The following is a 24,945-nucleotide window of genomic DNA, read 5'->3' as shown; positions in this document are numbered from 1 at the left end:
AATAATTCTTGATCACAATGATCTGAATCCAGTCAAATGATGAATTCCATTTCATAATTCCATATATTACATAATGATGATTACATATGACTGTTTGGCAGAGTGTGCAGCAACTGGAGAGGGAGCTGAGTTACCTGGGGGGGATGTGTGCCACAGCTCTCATGAGGAGGGACGTCGCCCTGCCTCCAGGTGAGTCCCGCTCACTTGTTTGAGGACATTGTAGCATATTACCTCATGCTGACATCACTCCATTATGGATCTCTGTGTTCTGGAACCCCACTGTTCTGATTACATGTGCCAGGGACAGTGTGAATAACAGATCAATGAAGTCATCCTGGGCCCACTCTCACAAAGCCATCTTAGCGCTAAGATTATCATAAGCCTATGTTAATGTTTGGGAGTTACGATCATCTTAACACTAAGATGGCTTTGTGCAAGTGGGCCCTGCAACTGACGTCATTAGGAACCAACCATTAGAGAAAATATTTTTGTTCAGGAAAATAGTCGAAATAATTTGCTGAAGGTTTCATAAAAAAATATGATTTGCTATACTTGGGGGATGTCTTGAAAAAATGTGTTGTGGAGCAAATAAAATTGTAACTTCTTTAAAACTTAAAAAATATATATTGTCCTGAAAGAGTATGACATAAAATAATCTGTCTGACAAAAAATCCTGACTTGTGAGTTTGTAAGATGGAGCTCTAAGCCGAATACAAAGCTGGTTACCATGTGTACACATCTACTGTTGCAGTGACGATGGAGGAGTTGGATGAAGAGATGGATATGATAGAAGAAGGAGCTCAACTGGTGAGATGCGTTGTACATGCTGTACTTGCAACACAATCATGTTCTCAACAGCATGTCTTTCAAATCATATGTGATGTGTGTATGTTTCCTTCATATATAGAGGATCTATGCTTAGAGTAGGATTTCTTATGTTGTGGTAGGGCATAGAATCAGGGTTCCTCCCTCTACTGATCGGATATACTGTTTGGCATAAAACAGCTAAAAAAATCTGTTGTAAACAAGATGAGCCAAATGTTTACAGTAAAAGATGAGCTTAAAAGGTAAATAAAAATCTGCTGACTATAAATTAAAACTTTCTTGTTTATGGTAATTGAATTGAAATCTTGTAAAAGTCTTATGTAACTAGATCTAATGAAACAACAAAACCATGTGATCAGTGTTTAGTGTTTGCAAAACATGAATTACAGAAATGGAATGGAAGCATAACCAGCTCTCCCCATGTTTCCCTAACAGATGATTGGCATTCGCATATAGATGATTCCACATTTTAGATTTTTCCGTTTGCAGCGATTTTGCTGACAAAATAAGATGCGGAAAGCCTGTTCATGATGTTTTTACCGACTAAGCAGAAAAGATACAGATTACCGACTGAAAGCACTAAAAGATCTAAAAGCACTGACTACTGACTTGTGACACCCGTATCCGGACCCTTCTAGATCTAATAGCACTGACTACTGACTTGTGACACCCCCTATCAGGACCCTCCTAGATCTAATAGCACTGACTACTGACTTGTGACACCCCCTTATCAGGACCCTCCTAGATCTAATAGCACTGACTACTGACTTGTGCCACCCGTATCAGGACCCTTCTAGATCTAATAGCACTGACTACTGACTTGTGACACCCCCTATCAGGACCCTCCTAGATCTAATAGCACCGACTACTGACTTGTGACACCCCTATCAGGACTTCTAGATCTAATAGCACTGACTACTGACTTGTGACACCCTTTATCAGGACCCTCCTAGATCCAATAGCACTGACTACTGACTTGTGACAATCAAGACCCTCTTAGATCTAATAGCACTGACTACTGACTTGTGCCACCCCTATCATGACTTCTAGATCTAATAGCACTGACTACTGACTTGTGACACCCTTTATCAGGACCCTCCTAGATCTAATAGCACTGACTACTGACTTGTAACACCTCCTATCAGGACCCTCCCAGATCTAAAAGCACTGACTACTGACTTGTGACACCCCTGTCAGGACCCTTCTAGATCTAATAGCACCGACTACTGACTTGTGACACCCCCTATCAGGACCCTCCTAGATCTAATAGCACTGACTACTGACTTGTGACACCCCTGTCAGGACCCTCCTAGATCTAATAGCACTGACTACTGACTTGTGACACCCCCTATCATGACCCTCCTAGATCTAATAGCACTGACTACTGACTTGTGACACCCCCTATCATGACCCTCCTAGATCTAATAGCACTGACTACTGACTTGTGACAATCAAGACCCTCTTAGATCTAATAGCACCGACTACTGACTTGTGCCACCCCTATCAGGACTTCTAGATCTAATAGCACTGACTACTGACTTGTGACACCCTTTATCAGGACCCTCCTAGATCTAATAGCACTGACTACTGACTTGTGCCACCCCTATCAGGACCCTTCTAGATCTAATAGCACTGACTACTGACTTGTGCCACCCCTATCAGGACTTCTAGATCTAATAGCACTGACTACTGACTTGTGACACCCTTTATCAGGACCCTCCTAGATCCAATAGCACCGACTACAGACTTGTGCCACCTCCTATCAGGACCCCCTTAGATCTAATAACACTTACTACTGACTTGTAACACACACGGTCAGGACCCTCCATTAAGCCACCACTCACCTTCTGTTTCCCCCTCTAGGTGTTCAACTCCCACAGTTCCCTGCTAGGGAAGGGCTTTGCTCACCCTCTGTTTTCCCTTCTAGGTGTTCAACTCCCACAGTTCCCTGCTAGGGAAGGGCTTCGCTCTGTCTCACCCTCCCACCATCATGCAGGCCCTGGAAGGCAACCTGCCGTTCTGTTGGCAGTCCAACGAGAGAGCGTTCCTCAAGGACTTCGTATCCTGCACTCCTGGCACCAGTGGAGGCAGACTGGCCAGGTATGTCCTAACTTTGGCATCTTGCAATATTTACGTCATCTATAAACATCTATTGTGAATATAGCATTTAGCATCATCAATCGTAAACATCTTCTGTTAAAACTAGGGCCTCATATGGCAGGTTGGTTTGTATACTCCCCAGGGAGCTGAGAGTGAAATTTGAGTGCACACTTATCTAAAAACGTCCGTAATAATAATGGAACACCATGAGCATTCTCTTGGCGAATGGAATCTGGCTCATTATGAATAGACTTATTATTCTTAGGTTATTTAATAATCTGTAGAACAAAAAACTAATAGTGCTATACCAGGGTGAAACAGAGCCAAAATTACAAAAGAAGTCCAAAATCCATTTCTTAAAAAAAATCGATTGGTCCGACCTTGAAGTTTACAATACGTGATGCTGCTGTTCCCATCCTCCAGATGGCTGCAGCCTGACTCGTACCTGGACCCGAAGCAGTGTGAGATCGTGTGTAACAAGGAGGAGCTCAAGTGTAGCTGGCCCGTCGTCGTCACGGTCCTCACCAAGGATCAGTATGGACAGCTTGTCAATGTGCAAGACCTTAGGGTGAGGGAATGTTCCTACATGTCTGTGTACAGTTAGAGTGGGACCTCAGTTGCTGTGTTCAGTTAGAGTGGGACTGGTCGAATTTTAGCAGGTTGATTAAATATATATGTTAAAAACATATAAAGTTTAATTTTTGGTAATTGCTTACTTTCCACCTGTGAAGATCCTGGGTAGAATTGGTCTTCAGCAACCCATGCTTGCCGTAAAAGGTGACTATGCTTGTCGTAAGAGGCGACTAACGGTATCGGGTGGTCAGGCTCGCTGATTTCGTTGATGCATGTCATTGTATCCCAATTGCGTCGATCGATGCTCATGATGTCAATCACAGGATTATCTGGTCCAGATTACATTATTTACAGATCGTCATCATATTGTTGGAAAATTGCTGAGTGCAGTGTTAAGCAACAAACAAACCAACAAAATTGCTTACTTTCCCAATGCTAGTTAAAAAGCCATGAATTGGAACCACTGATTTAAGGTGTGGTTGGTAGTCTTGTGGTAGAAATGTTCTTTCACGATGTGACATTGATACAGTGCCAGAAACCCATGCTTTGAGTCCCCTTCTGATGTGTGAATATTTTGAATATTTTTAGAAGCAGTGTAAAACCAGGCTCACTCGAGCGCTCATTTTGTTCATATAGGCCTTCTCATAATCAGGCAAAAGACACGCAGTGAAACATTCATTAGACCATTTGTATGTCTGTTTGAATTATAACTTGAAGCCTTGTTCTGACCATCTTCCTCAGTCAAGGGAGTTAACTGACTGTAAAAGTCCAGTTTTCACCCTTGCCGAACTAGGCTGGAATTTCCAGGCTCTAGCGTAGCGTCAGCAGTGGCTATTATGAGTTATGTCCCTTCTATTGACCAATCAGATTCTATCCCTTATATCACTTGCATTTACTTTAAAAAAAATGGCGGCATTCTGATCGATATTCAAAATCTCTATTGCAATAAACCGGGTGTTACCAAGTGAAGTGCATCAGATCACTTGAGCACCTTGATTAAAAACATGAAAAGATATAGAAAATATCTGTTGACGTCCAGTTCATGGTACACATGCTTTGCAAATCCTGCAGTCGACCGAAACGTGCACGTTGAAAGCCATGTTGTTTAATATACGAACCGGATGTTCGTTACATGATTTTGATTGGACTATCCAAAGACTTGTTAGTCCAGCTAAAATGTAACTCCGGAATTCCAGCCTAGTTCGGAAAGGGTGGAAACTGGACTTTTTAGTCAGTTAGCACCCTTGCCCCAAGATGATGTGTTCTGACCAGTGGAATATAATGTTTCTTGAACAGAGTGTGAGGATGATGTTTGCTGCTGTTGTGAATGCTGGTGTGTAAACTTGTAGATTGAGGTGAAGGCTGTGCCAGTCGACCAGAAGGACACTACAGGAGATGACATGAAGAAGATGAGGCGTTTGAGTCGCCCCGATGAAGGGGATCTCACATTTGGAGGTCTACCCCCACCGTCACTGGACACACCTTATGAGTCCACCTTCAAAGACAGGAAGGATATATTCCACTCTATAACCATCATGAAGGTAAGGGTGACTGTATTTCTGTCACTAGATAGCATTTGAAGCTATAGTTGGTTACTGAGTTGGGTTTAACAACGCTTTGAACAGTATTCCAGTTGTGTCACGGCGTGTCGGCTCTGACGAAAGAGAACGATATAGCAGAGATAGACACATCATCAGGTCGTGTAGGTCGCTATGCACAAGGATTACATGCATAACCCATTTGTTTGGGTGGTGACCATGGTGATGCTTGGTGTGTTCAGGTGAATTGTTTTTAGAAGTTTGTTCAAGCACGTTTCCACGTAGAATCAAAAGAAGAAAGAAGAAATGCATAGTGTGAGATAGGATAAGTTTTTAAATATGCAATTCATTGGAAATTTCCAATTTGACCTACCGTATTTGACGTAATAAGCGCCCAGGGCGCTCTCAAAATTAGAATATTATTTTGGTGAAAAAAAAGTTGAGTTGAAAGATTAATTTCGTGGTTTATGCTGACAGTCTGAAATTTTTATGTACAACAGATATATTTTTTCCTAATTTAATTGCCCATAATTAAGTGTGCATATAACAAATGCGTATTATATGCGAATAAATAAGTCTTGTGTACATTAATCAATCGGAAGGGGTACTAATTGGGATTGTTCACTAACCAATATATTAGCAAATATCGCCGTGGGCGTTTATTAGAGCGGGGCGCTTATTACGTCGAATACGGTATTTAAATTATTTAATTATTAATTGACCTTCCTAAGAGTAATGTCTGTATCCTTTCCATGGCCTAAATGTATTAAAACGTAACAATTTTTCGGGTTTCAATAGACTGGGATACTTTTTCGAGAGTACAACCAATCCGGGATTAAACCTAAAAATGAATTATTAGCTCTCAAAACACTGAACCTTCTCCTAGGAGCACCAGATATTTATGAATATTTGTGTGGAGGAGTGAAGGTGCATACATGAATGTACTGCTTATACACTGCGTATGTTAGGATGAGACATATGGTGGTGAAATGGGGAATGCTGTAGCACAGATTGATGCAATAGTGGATGTGAAGCTGACGCTCTTGTGTAACACATATATTAACAAACCTTTAATTAAGTGTAAAAAAATGTCAAATTTGTCATCGAAACATGTCGTATTCGTATTCAAGAATGCAATTTTGTTGTGACATAGTCACATGATTCTGTATGTCTTGAAGTCTTTAGGCAGCACTCAATGACAACCTTTAGCTTCACTGTTGTAGAGATCAGTACAAAGTGTGAAACCAAATGTTTCTATAAAGGAACTAGCCCTGATCTAATATGTGTGAATGGTGAGTGAATGCTGTCTTTGTGTTGCCTTGTAAAAAATACCTGAATCTTGACTTGAAGTGCTACATGGTTTTTGTTTTCTCATTTTCAGCTCTGTGGTTCCTCTGGCTACAGAGAAATATATGTAACAGGGATACAGGAATTATAAAAAATGAAAAATAAATAAAATGTTTCTTCAAAGCTTATGTAAGTCTCACCATTTCCCCAGGCCTATGAGAACTACTCGTTTGAGGAGCTGAGGTTTGCTGCCCCGGCCGTACCCAGGCCGAGTGAGAACATGCTGGTCCGGGCCAACAATGACGGCACGTTCAGCGCCAACTGGACCCCGGGCTGTGTGGGCTTCTACAACATACACGCCACCATTGATGGCTTTGAAGCAGGTGCGTACATGTAGAGGACAGATGTTTACCATAGTTGCAGGATATCCTGTTTTGGACGACCTTAAGTTGCCTCGGGTTAGGCTTATAAAAATAAAAGAATTGGTTCTCAGGCAATGTGGGCGGGCTGTGTGTTTTTTTGTTTTTTTTTGTGTGTGTGTGTATGTAACCAAATGAACAGTTTCAACCTGGGAAATGGCCCCACCTACTTAAATGTATTCCTTGATGAGATCAAATACTGGAATACAGTATGAAAAATAACACTAGATGTGCAGTAAAACAGTGCACATGTAAAGGTAGTTAACTGCACACTATATGGATCGTATTGCGTTTAGTAATGTAGCATTTGACTGCCGGGGTCGTGTGTTCAACATGTGGATTTTGTTTTTGATATTGGATATATATATGAAATGTGCGGCAGACTTTATGATGATGTGTGCGGTGCCTGAGAACCAAGACTGTTATTTATTTTAGCCTTAATTGGCATCCCTAGTGAAGTGTTGATGTTGAATAATCATTTATGTGTGGTGTGTTGCCAGGTGACGTGTACAAGGTGGAGGTGAAGGAACCCCCCCAGGGAGTCCCCCCGCCCTCACAACATGCCAAGAAGGCCCACCAGCCCAGCAGGGTAGGAGACTCATTGAATAGTATCAGTACATTCCTTCTACTGCCAAAACACTGTATGACGTCATCAGTGTTAGAAGTCGAGGGAAATATGTAAATGCAAACATATTTATCCAATTGCTAAAATAATTACGACACTAACCTATAGAAATTATAATAATTTGCTTAAGATGTACATTTAATCCATATGTCCTTAAAATATTTTAAAAAGGTAAATGCTATTGATTATGCTTTTATGCAGAACTGATAATACAGTGTTTTCACTCTGTGTCGCTATGGTAAAGTGTGAGTTTGGCACCAGCGCAATGCACACAAATCCCGTTCTTTCAGTAAGGTTAAGTCGTAGATGTTAAGTACTCTGAATATTGATCAGCAGACACCCTTAAAAGTATATATTAGGGTTAGGACAAGTCCAGGGTACTCGACCCCCTATTACCCAACCCTACCCGGGTACCCACGGAAGGTCTCAAGAGGTGGGTACAAAATGTCCGATTGGGAATTGTTTTACTGCAGCCTTGGCAAATGCTATTTACATACACATACAGGACAGTCAGATCATGCATACTCTAAAATCGACAAGTTATGTCTTTACTCAAATGTATTAAAGTCAGAAACAGTGCATGCATAGTCAGAAAGAAATGCAAACAAAAACGACTTTCATTGTAATTGTCAATAAACAATATATCATGTGACTAACCATGGGTCTGAGTAGTCCTTTGGGAACCAGGGTCCTACTCAGGACCTACTCGACCCGAGTAGCTGAGTTACCCATCCCAGCCATAGAATAAATGGAAAGCATCTGCTTCAAATTGTGCAGAGTAGTTCTACACAGATAGTTCTCTGTTTGGGTGAGTAAAGCTTGGATTGCCTGTGTTTGTGTTGGCCAGATGCGGAAGTTTGTGGGGAAGTGCAGTGCGGGCCTGAGGGTGCGCGTCCACCCCACACTCCAGAGTGAGCAGATAGGTGTGGTCAAGCCTGGCGGGGTCATCTCCTTCATTGATGAGGTGAGTGATCTCATCATCCTGAATGATTACGCAAACATCAATTCACATTGAGCTCACTTGGCCTGATAGTCCACATCAGCCATGTTTCAATTGTATTTGCAAATACCTCAGGGGAAACAAAAAAGAATTTTAATATTAATTTTGCACTGTGAACTTATTTTATTCTGAAACAAAATTTCACTACTTACAGGGATTCCTGGAGAGAGTAGGTCCCCATGTTGTCATAGTAAACAGACTGACATGAGAATTGGGTGGTTCCAATGTGTGACCACCACTGATTGGGTGTCATGGAATTTTGCTTACTTCAACATAAGGCATTTCATTCATTCCCCCTGGCATATAGACCCCTGAAGATCTGAGGTAGAATAGGTCTTCGCAACCCATGCTTGCCGTAAAAGGCGACTATGCTTGTCATAGGACGACCAACGGGATTGAGTGGTGAAGCTTGCTAACTTGGTTGATGCATGTCATCGTATCCCAGTTGTGTGGATCGATGCTCATGATGTCAGTCACTGGATTGTCTGGTCCACACTGGATTATTTACAGACTGTATCATATAGCTGGAATATTGCGGAGTGCGGTATTAAAAAACAACAAACAAAACCTGGCATAAAATGTGGGGCAAGTTGGGAGGATATTGTCATACAGTCATCATCTGACCTGTCTGTCTTTCTGTCTGTAATTAATTTCTGGAGCATAACTTAAAAACCATGAAGTATTTTTCATCCAAACTTGGTACATGTTTTAACAAGGGGCTGAAGTGGTGCATTTTGCTATTGTGGGGGATTTGTCATCTTCTGATGATCGACTCTTGTCAAATTTGAGAAAATGTTAATATAAATGAAAATATTATTTTATTCCATAACAGGCATTTGTGTATATTCATGCATACAATTAAGTATGAAAAATGAAATTGATCAAACCATTTGACTGATTATGTGAATATTGTATTGTACAAATGTCAAAACAAGATGCGGCAATAAGATTCGTGAAGCAGTATTACAGTTTAAGTAATCCTGCAGATCCACAATGACGACGGGGTGTGGGTGAGGCTGAGCCCGGACTCCATCAAGGAGTGGTGCATCAGTGGCTACACGGAGGCGTGGTGTCTGCAGTACAACCAGCACCTGGGCAAGGCGCTCCTCGTCCCCGTGGAGGAACCCAAGTCCATCCTGGACGAGATGGTCAAGGAAGCCATTCAGAGGAAGCTCCCGGAGTATGTGCGGGACATCTTGCCCAGGCCACGCAGAGGTCAGGAGAACACTAGTTATTGTATGTTATTGTTTTACCACTCAACATTTGCTTAGGTGTGGTGAGGTCAAATGGGGTTAACGTCTCGTCCACTTATATAAGTGCAATAATCTCGTCAAATTATTGCACTTATATAGCGATGTGCATGCTGGACTGATGCTGATTTTATGGTGCTAGCTCACTGAGATACCATGCCGCAGTTTAACATGAATACCCTACTCAGACACAGTATACTGACTCCGAGCCAACCAGTCCTTGTTTTAGCCACTTAATGCCGAGCGCCAGACAGGGCAACAACCAGTACCATCTTTTAACGTCTTTTGGTATGACGCGGCCGGGGATCGAACCCTGGACATTCCAATTTTGGGCGGACTCTCTACCGCTAGACCACGGTGGCGGTCTTTTTGCTGAGGACCACATCTTTGACGAAAGACAATTTTGGTCCTTAGGAAATGTTGAGTTGTATATTCATTTAACTGGTAGGCCAGTTCATTATTCATAATGTTGTTTACTTTGTTTTTGTGGATAAAATAACATTTCTGTGCAAGGTGTTAAATATTTTTACAGTGGCATGTGTTTGTGTTTACCTAGTCTGTGTAAGATGTTTGCAGTGGCCAGAGACTATATGAAGTGCATTTAGTCAGTTATTGTTCAAGAAGTTCATTGTTTAAGGCGCTTGAAAAGATGTACCGATTGTGATAAAATTTTGACTTGAAAGCTGTTAATTAATTAAAAACTAGTGTACATAGAGGTGGCTTATCAGGTGGCAAATTCAGGCTTACCTGATATTGTTTAGCACTTGTACAAGATACACAGTAGCACTAGGTGGAACAGATATAATGTTTGAGAAGAATAAATGAACATGTCCATCACAATTATGTCGTCTTGGCTTTTGTATGTCTAAGTTGTGGGATGTCATGTAGTTTATACACAAGTTTGGTCTTGCTGTGATTTCTAAGTGCAAGTTGGTCTTGATAAATCATACTTTTTGTAAATTTTTAACAAAACATATTTCTTTCTGAACTTGCAAGTAGTATTTGTCTTTATTGCTGATATGTCTTGTTCTCTCCTCATGGATTGGTTTGGATTGGATCTTCCTATGTCAATCACGGGTTGAGATGTTGGATGGTGTATTCTCTTCCTGTGTTCAGGGCCAGGCGTGTACCAAGTGGTCAAGTGCGGTTCCTTCGGCCACAACATCCGCAGTCGCCCCAACCTGAAGGCAACGCCCATCGGCATGTTGACGCTAGGGAAGAGGCTGACAGCCATTGAGGATGTGAGTGTTACATCATTGTATATCTAACCCTATGTTGATCATATAGCTCCGGTGTCATTGGGAAGAGTGTGATTGTAGACATGATACAATGTGGAAATTGAGATACTGACCAGTCCGGACAAACATAAATCTTGAGGAGTGATTCAAAGAGTCCTGCCGAACAGCCAAAGTCACTGCTTATTTACCTGCTTTGTTTTCAAGATCGTTCTGATCATTCACCTTCCCTGGCCATGACCTACTGGCCTTCACCTTAAACATTCTGCTATCTCCCTGTTACTGGTTATGCTTAGTCATATTGTACTTGACGAACAACTAATTATTACATGTAGAGACTTCTGTTGAAGTTAGTCAGGTAAATACAATTAATAATAATATAATAATAACTACAGATTTATGTAGCTCTGGTATCCAGTTCGAGGAACTGCTCAAAAGCGCAAATCATTTATGTTTACAGTGTTTAGACATTATCACTACCTTCTAATAATTGTGACATTTGATATTTCAGTGCATCAAAACTTCAATATGTTGTTACACTCTTCAAATATGATCCCGAATCGAGACAGGACCATACAAACCCAGAGATAGAAACTAATAGTTTTAATCCTCTAGTCTTTATAATCAGAAAATATAGCAAAAATCTGAAAAAGGCAAATTTCGACTAGTCCTTATGATATCTTAACTATTGGGCAATTTGGTAAGGACTATAGGACTAGTGCCAATTTCTAACGCTGCAGACCTCCATGTTTCCATCCAGGCAACTAATGTCGACGGCACCTGGGTCAAGCTGGACGTGGAGAGTGTTGACCAGTACTGTCACAGTAGCGAGACAGAGGCGTGGTCACTGGCCGCAGGGAAGGACAGCATTGTGTTTCTCCGCCACGAGTCGGAGGTGGGGCCGGTCGGGAAGGACCCCTTCTCCTTCAACACCCTGCCTGTCACATCCTCACGGGGCTTCGACTTCTCCGGCGCACACTGTCACTCAACCAGTCTCCCCAGCTTCAGCCTCAAGAGTGACTTCACCCTTGGTAAGTAACTGACTTCATGTTTGTAAGGCACGTACTTGTTTTCACAGTTAACCTATACAGTGAAACACTGTTAATGTGGACATACCTTTCCAGAGTGAGTCATCCTTATTAACAAATCTCCTGATAAGTAAATAAAGTAGTAATTTTTGTGTACATTATAAATATGTTCTCAACAATAAGCTTCAATAAGGCAGGTTTTTTAGTCAAACGGGGCTGGACTATCAGAGTTTTATTAAAATGTTGGACTGGAATTTGTAATGAAATATATAAAATCTTTGTCACGTTATCATTCATGAAAAATGTCAACATGAAAATATTTTTCTCTGAATATTTAAGTAAAAAATAGATATTTTGTTCAATAGACCCAGTGAGATTTGACAATTATGATATTTTCAGAGAGCTTTCTTCATCATTTTCAAGCAGGTAGAGTAATAGTTTGTGATTATAGACCTAGAGTGTATGCTTCACCATTCTAGCAGTAGTATGCATCTGGTGTCATTCATCACACAGAAAAGCAAATACTCATGATAATAATACAAGCATTATATAAGCTTAATCGCATGTTCCCCGTAATGAAAGTAAAAATATATCATTTGCAGGAATACTTGAAACATATTGAGTGTGCATCACATCACATCATTACTGATTCATTATACTAACAATGTGCTGATTGTGTTTCACTTAACAAAACTGTTGCTGTATGTTTTGTATGAGGATTCTTGAGCATTATCATAAGAGCTGAAAAGTATCAATTTTATTTCGAAAATATCTGGCAAGAGAGAGGTGTTACATATATTTTTGACTGCTATTGTTATCTCTAATATATCAAGGTCTGCTGTTATATTCCTGCTTTCTGAGTCTGTTACCCTGTTTGAAACTATATTCATTAATTAAACCCTGTGTGGACCTAGGTTAGAATAAACCTGCAACACTCTGCATTGTTGTTGGAAAAGGTGTTCAGACTTGATCGCGTACAGCGTATCCTGATGGTTTGGGATGGTGTTCATTCTTTCAATCACTGGTGGTTTGGCTGGTTCAGACTTTGTATACTTTGACATAGCTGGAATATAAATGACTGTGGTTTAAACAACCAAATCATTAGGTTATTAACTGAGTTTGATGAATAGTCACAGTTTACTTTGAGGAATAGCAATCATGAAAATAACTCAAAACGTTTCTCTTTAAAAAGCTGAATTATGTCAAATAATTTCAAAAATATGATTTAAGAATGTCAACTAATTTCTAACATATCGATCAGATACTGTTTGTTTTATCGGGAGACCTTAGCATTATAGAAAGAAATGTAATTTTTTGTAACCTGCGCAAAACACTTGATGTCGTAAATACCAGATCTAAGATAAAAACACTTGATATCGTAAATACCAGATCCAAGAAACAAAATGAATAAGCCATAGTTATAAGATAGCCATTTGTGTAAATCTACAAGCCCAAATTGTGTATGATGAGTTTGGTGAAAGGTCCTGTAGCAGTGTTCCCGCTGGCTTTTTGAAACTGACAGTCCCCACTAATTTTTGTCAGTCCCAACAAAAACAAAAAAAGTATGAAAATTATCTGCTTTTAATTCTTTCAACATCATGAATTCATCTCTGAAGTAACTTAGATCTACACATCATTCACGCAAAGTTCAGTCACAATTTTCTCTTTTCTTTTAATATTTTGAAACAAAGTCACTTCAAATATATATTTAACCTCGAAGCAAAGCGAAATATTCCCTTGCACTAAAAATGGACAAGGGGATACCCTGATTGTACAAACAAGCTGACTTGTAAAATATACTTATAATGCTTATATGAATATCATTGATGTATAGTTCAACAACAAGATTTATAAGGTCATTATTTGCCAGTCCACAAGGACTGGCAGTCATAAGAATTAACGCTCCAAGCCTAATTTGAATGGTAACAAAGTGGTAATCGGTAAACGGGAACACTGCCTGTAGCACTGTGTTGTGTCTGTCCTAGACATATCTGCAGTATACACCCCTCTCTCTTTGCCAGGCTTCGCTCCTAGGAGCACCACAACCTCCTTTGCATTTGGGCATCAAGGTAACCCTTCGTGTTTGCCCTGTGTCTGTGACCTGTGGTTGCTGCTCTTTATTTTCTCATGCTCTTTGTCTTTACAGATAGTTCCATTTCAAATTGGTATTTCTTGTACAGTGACGTATTAGCACTTTCGACCCAAATATCTTTTTTCATATACGTAATTCTTGTCTTGTTTGATTTGTTGACTAAATTGGTTTAGTTGTACTTGAAACTTGATACTTGGGCTGAAGTCTTTGATATTTTAAGTGTAAGTGGTTGAATAGTGAGTAATTTGTTTACCTAGGGTAATACTTTTGATTTCAAAATTAATTTGGTAATAACATAATAGAGACTAATTTTTGTGCAGGTTTTTGTTTTTAATAAATAATAATTTTGTACCATAATGACATATTTGTGTGATCTATTTTGGGAATACATTACTAGTAATTTGGTTTGAATATTTTTTTTATTGATATTTTTATTCTGCACCAAATCCTGCTTATTTTCTTTTCCACAAATGCACATCAGTTAAAGTGTTAGGTATTATCTGCATCATGTCAGTATTTAGTTAATGATTTAATTTTCCACCACAACAGAGGCTGCGGCAAGTGTACCAATGTTCGGTCAATCCTCCGCCGGCGCCACCGCCAGCCCCTTTGAACCTGTGACACTTGTGGTAGACACTGCAGGAGATGACGCTCAGTCTTCAAGCGGGGGACCCTTCACATCCACACCGATGACCACGAGGAGAATGCCGCAGCCGGTCAAGGCGTATTCCGTGCCGGACCGACGAGCTCCGCAGACAGCCTACCTGGAACGCCAAGCTGCCGATCTGGGCATGATTGGGAAGGGGAGAGATGGGAGGGATCTGCCTCCGGAGCTGATGGGTGTGTCAGTCAGGGAACTAGTCAAGGCGCTAGGTGAGGATGTGTGTTTTGATGTGATGCTTTATCGCTCTTGTGCATGTTGAGCTTGTTGCAGCCTTGTGGTCAAAGCGATGTGGTTTGTCAGTTCACCAGTGATTGATCTCATGTAAAGTGTGGCTTTCTGTCATTCCACATAGTGTTTCACATTCCACATGATATTTCATAACCTGTGTTAGATAATAATGAGTATTTCATAGCCTGAATTGTTGAAATTTACAGGGTTGTATTTTCACAACTTAACATATTTGCAAATTGCTGTGTTTTGAAAATGAAGACATAATAATCATAATTCCCATTTGTTGGAAAAACAAGAAAATGCAGGGACTTACCTGGGTTATTTCTTTTGGGGGTTCAGGGGATTCAAAGCCTTTGATTGTTGGGATTCCAGATTCCTTATAGGTGATCCTAAGCTACCAAATGGTGATCCAAGAGAAGTGTCCTCTGTGTTTGGTGAAGTTGCACTTGAAAATCGTCTTGTTTTGCCAACACACACGCACATATGACCCCGATCGATAGGGAAACGGTACTCTACCCCAAGTGATGTGTGTGTGGCCCAGTGGATGCACTCATTTGTGTGGCAGTTTTCAAGTATTTTGCATGTAGGATGCAGGCTCTCACATCTGGTAAATCCCTGAAACAAGCATGAAGATCTGGGGTAGAATAGGTCATCAGCAACCCATGCTTGCAGCAACAGGGGACTATGCTTGGCGTAAGAGGCGACTAACATGATCGGGTGGTAGGGCTCGCTGATTTGGTTGATGGAGGTCACCGTATCCCAATTGCGTGGATCAATGCTCATGATGTCAATCACTAGATTGTCTGGTCTAGAATCGATTATTTACAGACTGCCGTCATATATCTAGAATAATGATAAGTGTGGTGTAAAACAACAAACAAACAAATAAACAAACAAAATTCCCTGAAAATGTGAAAATATTGAAAATTCCGAAAGAGCTTCCAACATTGCATATAAGCCAACGGTAGAAAATGTGTACTTATTCATTTGACAAATCCTTCGAGGTTAACACTTCAGGAGAATAAAAGTTTCACGCATGTTGTAAAGTTTGTACTAAATGAGGATGCTGTTGTTAGATACTATGAGCTGCCAATGGTTTGGCAGATTGCATGACAGTACATAGTGATGCTTGCATATCTACTCAAGATTTTGTTCCCCAGGTGTAGGATAAGTCATTTATAGGTGAACTTATGTTGTAGTTCTACTGAACCACAACCACTGAGGTGTCATTAGCCACTGATGTATCAGTGCATCACAACTTGTCACCTGATGTATCATACATGAAACGCTGCCAGGGTATCAGTTTATGATTCTAAGGTGTTGTGATTTTCAAAAAGTGGTATTTACAGAGGTTTACAATAACCTGGTCCAGGCAGGGTTTGCTCTGGAAACATTCTAAAATGGGTCCTTTATCTGAAAATATCAGATATTCCAGACGTACACCCACACTTTCCCATACAGCACAATGTTAAGATGCCCCATTGTCTTTGAAAATGTGGCTTTTTTTCAAAATTAGGGGCTAAAATAGCACTATCCTATGGTCCTTGCCAAACTGACCAATAGTACAGGTATCATAGGGGCGAGTAGACATTTGCCCTTGTTAAAGGTTTTGCAATACCCGTTATCATTATAAGGACTAGTGGACTGTAACTGTAACTATACAGGTTAGTTCCAGAAGCAAATCTGATTGCAAATTAATTCAAGAAGAAGCCTAAATTAACCATGGCAACAGCTCCTTGATAACTAAGCCGTGGAATCTTTCATGCAATAATTGTGCAAATATGGTATCACGATGTGTGTCGATGGTCCCGTATCGATCATGATGTGGGTGTATTTGAACACCCCTAATGTTGTCGTTGAAGGGGCCAAACTAAGACAACGATGATAATGATGATGATGATGATGATGATGATGATGATAAAGATAATAATGATCATGATGATAATGATAAAGATAATAATGATAATGATGATGATGATAATGGTAATGATGATAATGATGACAATGATAATGATAAGACAATGATGATAATGATAAGACGATGATAATGATAAGACAAGGATGATAATGATAAGACAGTGATGATAATGATAATGATAAGACAATGATGATAATGATAATGATAAGACAATGATGATAATGATAAGACAATGATGATAATGATAATGATAAGATAATGATGGCCATTACTGCTCTTCATCTTGAAAACACAGATTTCATTAATACTACAGCAGCCTCTGGTGTTGATATGTTTTCATGTTTTTTTCTAACATTGTCACTTTACCCACTGTTCACTTGAATTGTTTGCCCTTTGTGCAGTGAAATAGTGTTGACTTATTGCAGTTTTCTTTTTGCTTGCCTCTGCTTGCTTGGCACACAGATAATGTGAAGTGTGTAAACGCTGTCTATGATAACTGCTGGAGCCAGGAGTTTCACAAAGTCCCACAGTTAAAAACAATATCCCTGAATTATCGATTCCGCACAATCAGTCCGCAAAGACTGGTGTCGCTTGTCGGTAAGATGCTTGTTGTGTGAATGGGGGCATGTGTATGACAATATAATCATGTCTGATCTTCCTCTGCTCTATCCTTTCCCAGTTACTACCATGCATGGTTATGTACATCGTCATTACTTGTTTGTATACACTACGCTACTTCATCACTCATGAATACATATGGCCGCTATGCAATGTAGCTGCTTGTTTTAACCATCGAATCAAGCAAGGCTTGGTTCCACATGAGGAATACAAATAAGTCGTATGGTAGGGTGGGAGGATTCAACAACTGTGTTATCTGATACGTGTCATGATACCTTGCTCACGATCCAATACATATCTTGATACTTGCATGTGCTCATATCTGGTGCGTAAGTCATCTTTTCTTAGACAGGATGGCCAAATACCTGGCACGCTGACAACTTACAGTCGGCAGTGTCAAGTATGGCACTTATCATTTACACTAGTAATTAGTGTAAAAAAATGTAAAGAATATATTTAAGGTAAGAATCAATATATTTTCCTTGGTATTGTGATCGATACTTGTATCGAGAAGTAAACAATTGTGATCCACGGATGCATTGGTGTATTGTCCCACCACTATCCTATAAGGGCTTGACCCGTGAAGATCTGGGGTAGAATAGGTCTCCAGCAACCCATGCTTGCCATAAAAGGTGACTATGCTTGTCACAAGAGGCGACTAACAGGATCTGGTGGACTAACAGGACTTGCTGACTTGGTTGATGCATGTCATCGATCCCAATTGCGTGGATCGATGCTCATGATATCAATCAGTGGATTGTCTGGTCCATACTCGATTATTTACAGACCACTGTCATATAGCTAGAATATTGCTGAGTGCGGCGTTAAACCCCAAACAAACCAACCAACCACCTATAAGGGCTCAGATGACATTGTACAAGCCGTGATGTGTGTCCATCAACAATATGTATGCTCTACACGCTGCTTTAATGGCAGCAATTGGAGGGTTCACACAACATTCAGGGGACATGGTCGGCCCAGTTGTCTAAAGTGCCACAATTTACTGGGCAGAGGGGACGGTCGGGTAGCCTAGTGGTTAAAGCGTTCGCTCGTCACGTTGAAGACCCAGGTTCAATTCCCGACATGGGTACCATGTGTGAAGCCCATTTCTGGTGTCCCCCGCCATGTTATTGCTGGAATATTGCTAAAAGCGGCGTAAAACCATACTCACAGCACTGGTCACAGCAGAAACCTATGATCGTGGGTTTGAATTCTGTTTCGACCCGATCATGTTTCTAGGTAGTCAGCACCATACCCATGCTCATGGTACACGTTTGAGTCATGCATCACTTTGGGCTTTCCTCCCACATTAAGCTGACACACCATGATATAACTGGAATACTGTTCAAAGCGGTGTTAATCCCAACTCACTCACTTACTCATTAGTTTACTATTGTCACTATAACTCTGTATAGTTGCTGTATGTATTCACAGGTAATAGAGGAATGTAATGTGTACAAACATGTCAACTATTGACGTATGAAACTGTCTTTCTAAGTAGGCAGTAGATATCAATTACAATTCTCCGTGCAGAGTTGCATCCCTTAGTTGCCAGGATCTGCTGAATGTTGCTTTTGTATGTGCTCCATTGATGAAACTTGGAGCATTAGCACCCTAACTGTCCTCAAGGTTTTACTTGTGTTGGCCTGTTATTATTAAACATATTTTATTTTCCAAAAAGACAAAGGTATTGGGCACAAGTGCAACACGTATTACCGACTTCTTCCTTGTTGGCCTATATTTGTGTAGTTTTGTTCCCCTTGAGGCAGAGGGTAGAATTTGTCCCCATTACCCTATGGTAGTGGAAGGGGCCACTATAGGATGGTCCAGTCACTTGGTTGATTGCAGGTCATCAATCCCTGGCTGTGTGGGACATGGCTCATTATGTCAATCACTGGTTTGTCTGGTCCAGACTCAAGTCTTTACTGGGGAGAGAAATATGGCTGGAATATCGCTGACTGCAGCATTAATCAGCAAACATAGCTGATGACTTTCCTCCGAACATATCTCAGCTCTTATTATATGATATATTTTAAATTTAGGCATAAAAAAATATGAATTAATTGCAAGTAAATAAGAAATTAACCACTTTCGATGTAGTTTTGCACATTCCAAGTGTTCATTCTTCTGCAGAGGAATATGCAGAACGGCTGTGTTCATGTTGTTGCATGAGGGTTTTGTGATACTTCTTTTCCTTTTTTTGATTCCCTTCTGACTAAGTAGTAATTTTTTTCAGTATAATAGAAACATTTTTCTCAGACATTTATTATGTAATGTGCCATGATTGTTGTTGTATGTGCTGCTATGTGTGCTTTTCAACGTTTTATGCCTGTATATGAATCTTAATGTCATGTTTCAAGTTTTATTAAGTGTATGCGCTGCGTAGATCGATGATCATGATGTCAATCACATGATTGTTTGGTCCAGACTTGATTATTTACCTACTGCTGACATAGCTTGAATATTGGACACCATTTTTGGTGTCCCCTGTCGTGATATAGCTGGAATATTGCTAAAAGCGGCGTAAAACCAAACTCACTCACTCACTCACTCTCCCTGAACATTCCTTACATTGTCACAAAGCCAAAATCTGAAGTTTTGGCTGCTATATTGTCATTGCCATGGATTACATACAAATTCATTTTATTAGTTTAATAACAGATAAATGTTAAAAAAAAGAAGGTTGAAGGATTTTTCGTTGAGAATATTTCTAGATTTTTCATGAAAAGGAAAAGCTGTATGATGCTGATCGTGTTCAGCTTCTTATTGCGGTGGTGTGTGCACCTCCGGTGGGGTTTATTTTTTGCATCTAGAATTGACCAGTGTTTTGTATATGTTACAGGTGAAAGTCGAGCCAATGGTAACGGCCCCACCCCCAATCCCTCTCCTCCAGGCTCCCCCAAGAAAACATCACGCAGCTCCAGCCCTAAGCCAGCCAGTGACTCGGGTAAGTCCACATTGATAAGGATGTATTTTGACCGGGTCACCTCATTTTGCCACCTTTTGTTGTTTGGAATAGGTTAAGTAGTCATGCATGCTGATTGGGAGAACAGCAGCACACAGCAGGGGTTGTGCCAAGTTTTTCTAAGCTTTACACTTCCCCAGAACAGTGTTACAGCAGCTATGATTGTGATGGGGAGGCCAGGTTACTAGGTTGTGTTTTCAGCTTGGGGAATAAGGAGGAGTCCAGGTCCCCATCTTCCTGAGTTAACTGACTTTAAAAGTCCAGTTTCCACCCTTGCCGAACTAGGCTGGAATTACTGGGCTCCATCGTAGCGCCACCAGTGGCTATTACCAATTATGTCCCTTCAAAGCCTCCCCTATGGACCAATCAGGTTCCACCTCTCGTATCACTTGTGTTTGCTTCACACAAAATGGTGGCGCCCGATCAGGACGATCTGATCAATAATCAAGATCTATATTGTGATAAAACGGGTCTTACATCGCGAAATGCATCAAATCACGTGAGCACCTTGATTAAAAACATGAAAAGATTTGGAAAATATCTGGTGACAATGAGTTGGTGGTGCACATGCTTTGCAAATCCTGCAATCGACCGAAATCTGCATGACAGTTTACGAACCGGATTTCGATTTTGGTGCACGATTTTGATTGGACTATGCATAGACTCGCTAGTCCAGCCAAAATGTAACTCCATAATACCAGTCTTGTTCGGCAAGGGTGGAAATTGGACTTTTATAATCAGTTAACTCTCTTGCCTCGGGAAGATGCCAGGTCCCATTCCACAAAGTGATCTTAGCGCTAAGACATTCATAACCCCCATATTTTAACAGACTAATGATATTTGAAGCTGTTCTGTCCAGGCCTATAACAATGTATTTTACAAACAGATTAGGGAGAATTTGGTGTTAGCCTACCTATGATAATTTGGATTTCTGCACATGAAATATGTATATCATAACAGGAAATACAATTAAGATTATAAATTCTTGTGTGATCTTTTATCACAAAATGTCCATTTACATTGATATTTTGACTTTGTTTCTCCTGTTCATTTCAGCCAATAATTCACCTGAAAAGAGATTATTTTTGTACAGTTTTCACCCCAAACCTGTAACCTAAAATGTGCTTTGCATATTATGCTCTAGTGTACGATGAGATGCACTAGAGAAACATGTTAGTACATTTTGTGGCAACAATCTCGTCCCAGTACAACAAAGTTCTATACATGTATTTAAGAGTTTCTCCATGTTAATATTCCAGCTAGTTGAGAGAATGATCCCTGGATCAAACAACAAAATATATTGGATCTTGAAAGGTTCTGAACAAATTCTGATTACAGAGCAAGCCTCATTCACATATATGATAGTTAAAGTCAGTGTTTGAAATAATTTTAAAACCCAACAAGACAGTTGGGCAGGTGAAGCATAAATGTTGCCTGCCCTTCTGGAAAGTTACCTGTCCACATTCAGACATTATAATTATTTGAAATCCGCAAAAAAGTAAGAGACAAATCGCGTCATGATTCAGTTGAAATAATGCAAACAATTACTTGAGAATCTACAGGAGTTATTATAAAACTGAATATGTAAATAGGCCAAAAATTATCTGTCAGAAAGTCAGGCAGGAAAATTTCCTGCAGCCCGACAGAAAAGTTACCAGACACGGGCAGGCGAGCAGGCGAGCAGGCGGGTTTTGGCGGGCAGGCGGGCAGTTATTTCAGACACTGGTTAGAGTCTTAGCACTATAGGCGAGGTTACAGCAGATATTGAAAACAGTTGTGGTTTCCTCTGCCAGGTTCTCCCCGATCAGCCTCCCCAGCACTACGTGACCGAGACAGCCCACGCCCAGGGGACTCTCCTCGGGGCACGCTGCAAAAGGAGGAAGCCTTCAAGACCCCGCCTGGCAGCCCCATACCTATAAGGAGCACTCGGGGCAAGCTGCAGAAGGACCATTCCTTTGACAAGAATGTGTCTCCTCCTGTGACGCCTCCCCCTGTGCGGAAGGAGCTGCCGCAAGTACCCCCAGCACCAGAGGGGCGGGGCAAGGTGGCTCCAGTGAAGGATGTGCCTGGATTACCGACAGTTCCACCCCCAGGAGCATCAGGATGTGGCAGCCCCAGATACGCCTCGCCGGTCAGAGGTGGCAGGTGGGTACAGTCATAAGGTGTTTCATAATGTTCTTTTGTTAGGTATTTTGGAAAGGAAAGTCATTGAGGGAGGGAGTCCCCTATATGAAGCTATAATGTTGACTTGACTAGAATTTGTATAATGTTTTTCTTTTAAGGATGTATTGTGACATTACAGAACACCAGATATCATTATGATGTTGTGTTGGGCATTAAGAAATAAAGACATAGTCTCTTTCTTATGTTTTTTGCATGAAGAGCCCAGTCATCTAAAGCACCACAATTCATAGTACATTGTGTCCATTGTCGGTTTGAATCCGGTTTGCTACAGTTATATTTCTAGGTCTGTCAGCACTATACAGGTGCTCGTGAAAAGACCTGCATCACTTTGGGCTTTCCTCCTACTTTAAGCTGACACTCTAATAATTGTAATACTGTTCAAAGCGGTATTACACCCAACTCACTCACACTCTCTCTCTCATGTTGCAAAATTACAGATTAAGGGGTACTCTGGATTCTTCAGCAAAGGACTGTTTCAGTCTTCATGGTTATAATATGTAAAAATATTTTGATTTTAGCCCACATCGGAGAGTAGCCACAGGAAGTCCTCAACTTGGTGCAAGTGCTGCTGGGATAGTTCGGCCAAGTAGTCCCGGACAGACTGCCCCACAGATGACTGGAGCGTTTAATATAGGATCATCATCACCAAAAGATGAGGCTATAAGGTAATTTCATATCTTGAGAAATTTCAGTTACGATTTTAGCCTTATCCCGTTGGCTAATTGAAATGGATTTTCTTGCAAAATGTGTTTATATGTTCTTTCCTCTGCAGGTTGTCACCCAAAGCAAATAGGAAGGATCGAGGTCGGCAACTGAGGACCAAGCGAGAAAGAGCTTCATCCCCATCTCCTCGTGACATCAATCCTTTGATGAGGTCACGGTCATCTTCAGCCTCCACGATTCTTGACCGACCACGTGACCCGGTCAAGGAAGCCTTGTCTCCGTCAGTGGCTGAGTGTCTCCGGGCTGTGTTCGCTGCGTTCATGTGGCATGAGGGCATTGTCCATGATGCCATGGCGTGTGCTTCATTCCTCAAGTTCCACCCCGATCTGCCAAAAGAAATGTCCAAGTTTGTGAAAGAGAAGAAACAGGAGAAGATCCGAGTTCGTCATGCAACAGACTCCAGTAAAGATCTTTCAAAGGAGAAGAAAAAGGATAATATTAATGAGAGCAGAGTTAGGTTTAATCTTGAGCCTCTGATCAAAGACATCAGTGAAACGGAGCTGCTGAAGGGGGAGAGAGCACCAACCCCTCTTCGACCCCCAATCGCAAGAGTCAAATCTGAAGGAGACAAGTGGAAGTTGGAGGCCAAGGAACGAGACGAAGTTCGGGACAAGGAGGACAAGGAGCTTCCTCCAACCATCCAGCATCTGGTGTACTTCTGGGAGGAACTGTCCACATCCGTCCTCAAGGTAATAGGTCAAGACCTCATACTCCCTAGTCCTGCTCAAGCTGTGAAGATGAAGAAGGCGGAGAAAAAAGATAAGGAGAAGGATAAGGAAAAGAAGAGTAAGAAGAGGAAAGAGGCAAAGGCTGTTGCCAAGGGGAATCTATTTGGTGACGCAGTTGCTGGGATGTTTGGAGGTGGAGGTGGGGAGAGGGAGACGTTGTGTGAACTGTGTGGAGGGTCCTTCCCCCACCCGGTTACGTATCACATGAGGCAGAACCACCCTGGTTGTGGCCGGCATGCCTGTGGGAAGGGGTACAATAGTGGGGGGAACTTCTGTGGCGGCTGGGCGGGGAACTGTGGAGAGGGGGGCATTGGCGGCAGTAGCTGGTACCTCATGTGTGATAAGTGCAGGGACAAGTACCTCCGTGACAAAAAACAGTCTCAAAAGGAAAAAGATAAATCAAAGAAGGTAAAGAGGAAATCAATGCTCTCAAAACAAGCTACCCTGGTGTCACCTCAGGAGGGTCATATAGTGTTGAAGAACAATGCTATGTTTCTCTTAGACCTGGCAAGTGCCTCTGGCTTTACCCTGCCCAAACATCACAAGAAGCCCCACTCCCGTGCCGATATGATCCTCCCTAGTGTCAGTGAGGACCTTGGGTCGGAACTAGAACCCTTCCCTCCTGTTCCCTTCCAGTATCTGGTTCAACAAAATGCCCAGAACGCTGATTCAGCATTTGCAGAGGATATTTTGATTGATGACGAAGAGAGGGTGTTTGTGAGGTCAGGGTCACTGAGCATGGCGAACAGGAGAACGATTTCATACAGACCCAGGTTGCCGACAGAACCGCGACATAGTCCGTTGGCAAGGTCAGGGTCACTTGGGCAGGATGTGCGACCATTCTCACAGTATTCACCGCCAGGACCAGTCGTAAGTATTTGTAAAGTTATATTCTGACCATATTTTCTAATGGCCTTCATGTTATCCCATGATAGAGTTATC

At 41.3% G+C, this 24,945-nt stretch overlaps 1 protein-coding gene across 1 annotated transcript in view; it reads left to right on the top strand.

Annotated features, from left to right (window-relative positions):
* LOC139449803 (E3 ubiquitin-protein ligase MYCBP2-like) overlaps window positions 1-24,945 on the top strand; it is a 129,005-nt gene that overhangs the window by 73,792 nt on the left and 30,268 nt on the right. The window contains exons 47-64 of the mRNA XM_071231339.1: window positions 102-189; window positions 752-807; window positions 2,753-2,925; window positions 3,349-3,493; window positions 4,848-5,039; window positions 6,535-6,706; window positions 7,243-7,331; window positions 8,215-8,331; window positions 9,354-9,603; window positions 10,734-10,858; window positions 11,613-11,883; window positions 12,280-12,306; window positions 13,902-13,949; window positions 14,522-14,845; window positions 20,246-20,350; window positions 22,162-22,513; window positions 23,071-23,217; window positions 23,325-24,873. Of these exons, the coding sequence (XP_071087440.1) occupies window positions 102-189; window positions 752-807; window positions 2,753-2,925; window positions 3,349-3,493; window positions 4,848-5,039; window positions 6,535-6,706; window positions 7,243-7,331; window positions 8,215-8,331; window positions 9,354-9,603; window positions 10,734-10,858; window positions 11,613-11,883; window positions 12,280-12,306; window positions 13,902-13,949; window positions 14,522-14,845; window positions 20,246-20,350; window positions 22,162-22,513; window positions 23,071-23,217; window positions 23,325-24,873 (4,230 nt within the window). The remainder of the gene's footprint in view (window positions 1-101; window positions 190-751; window positions 808-2,752; window positions 2,926-3,348; window positions 3,494-4,847; window positions 5,040-6,534; window positions 6,707-7,242; window positions 7,332-8,214; window positions 8,332-9,353; window positions 9,604-10,733; window positions 10,859-11,612; window positions 11,884-12,279; window positions 12,307-13,901; window positions 13,950-14,521; window positions 14,846-20,245; window positions 20,351-22,161; window positions 22,514-23,070; window positions 23,218-23,324; window positions 24,874-24,945) is intronic.

This window comes from Haliotis cracherodii, unplaced genomic scaffold, assembly GCF_022045235.1.
Source record: "Haliotis cracherodii isolate W230 unplaced genomic scaffold, xgHalCrac1.p SCAF_8, whole genome shotgun sequence".
NCBI lineage: Eukaryota > Metazoa > Mollusca > Gastropoda > Lepetellida > Haliotidae > Haliotis > Haliotis cracherodii.
This window is presented reverse-complemented; position numbering and strand designations above follow the sequence as displayed.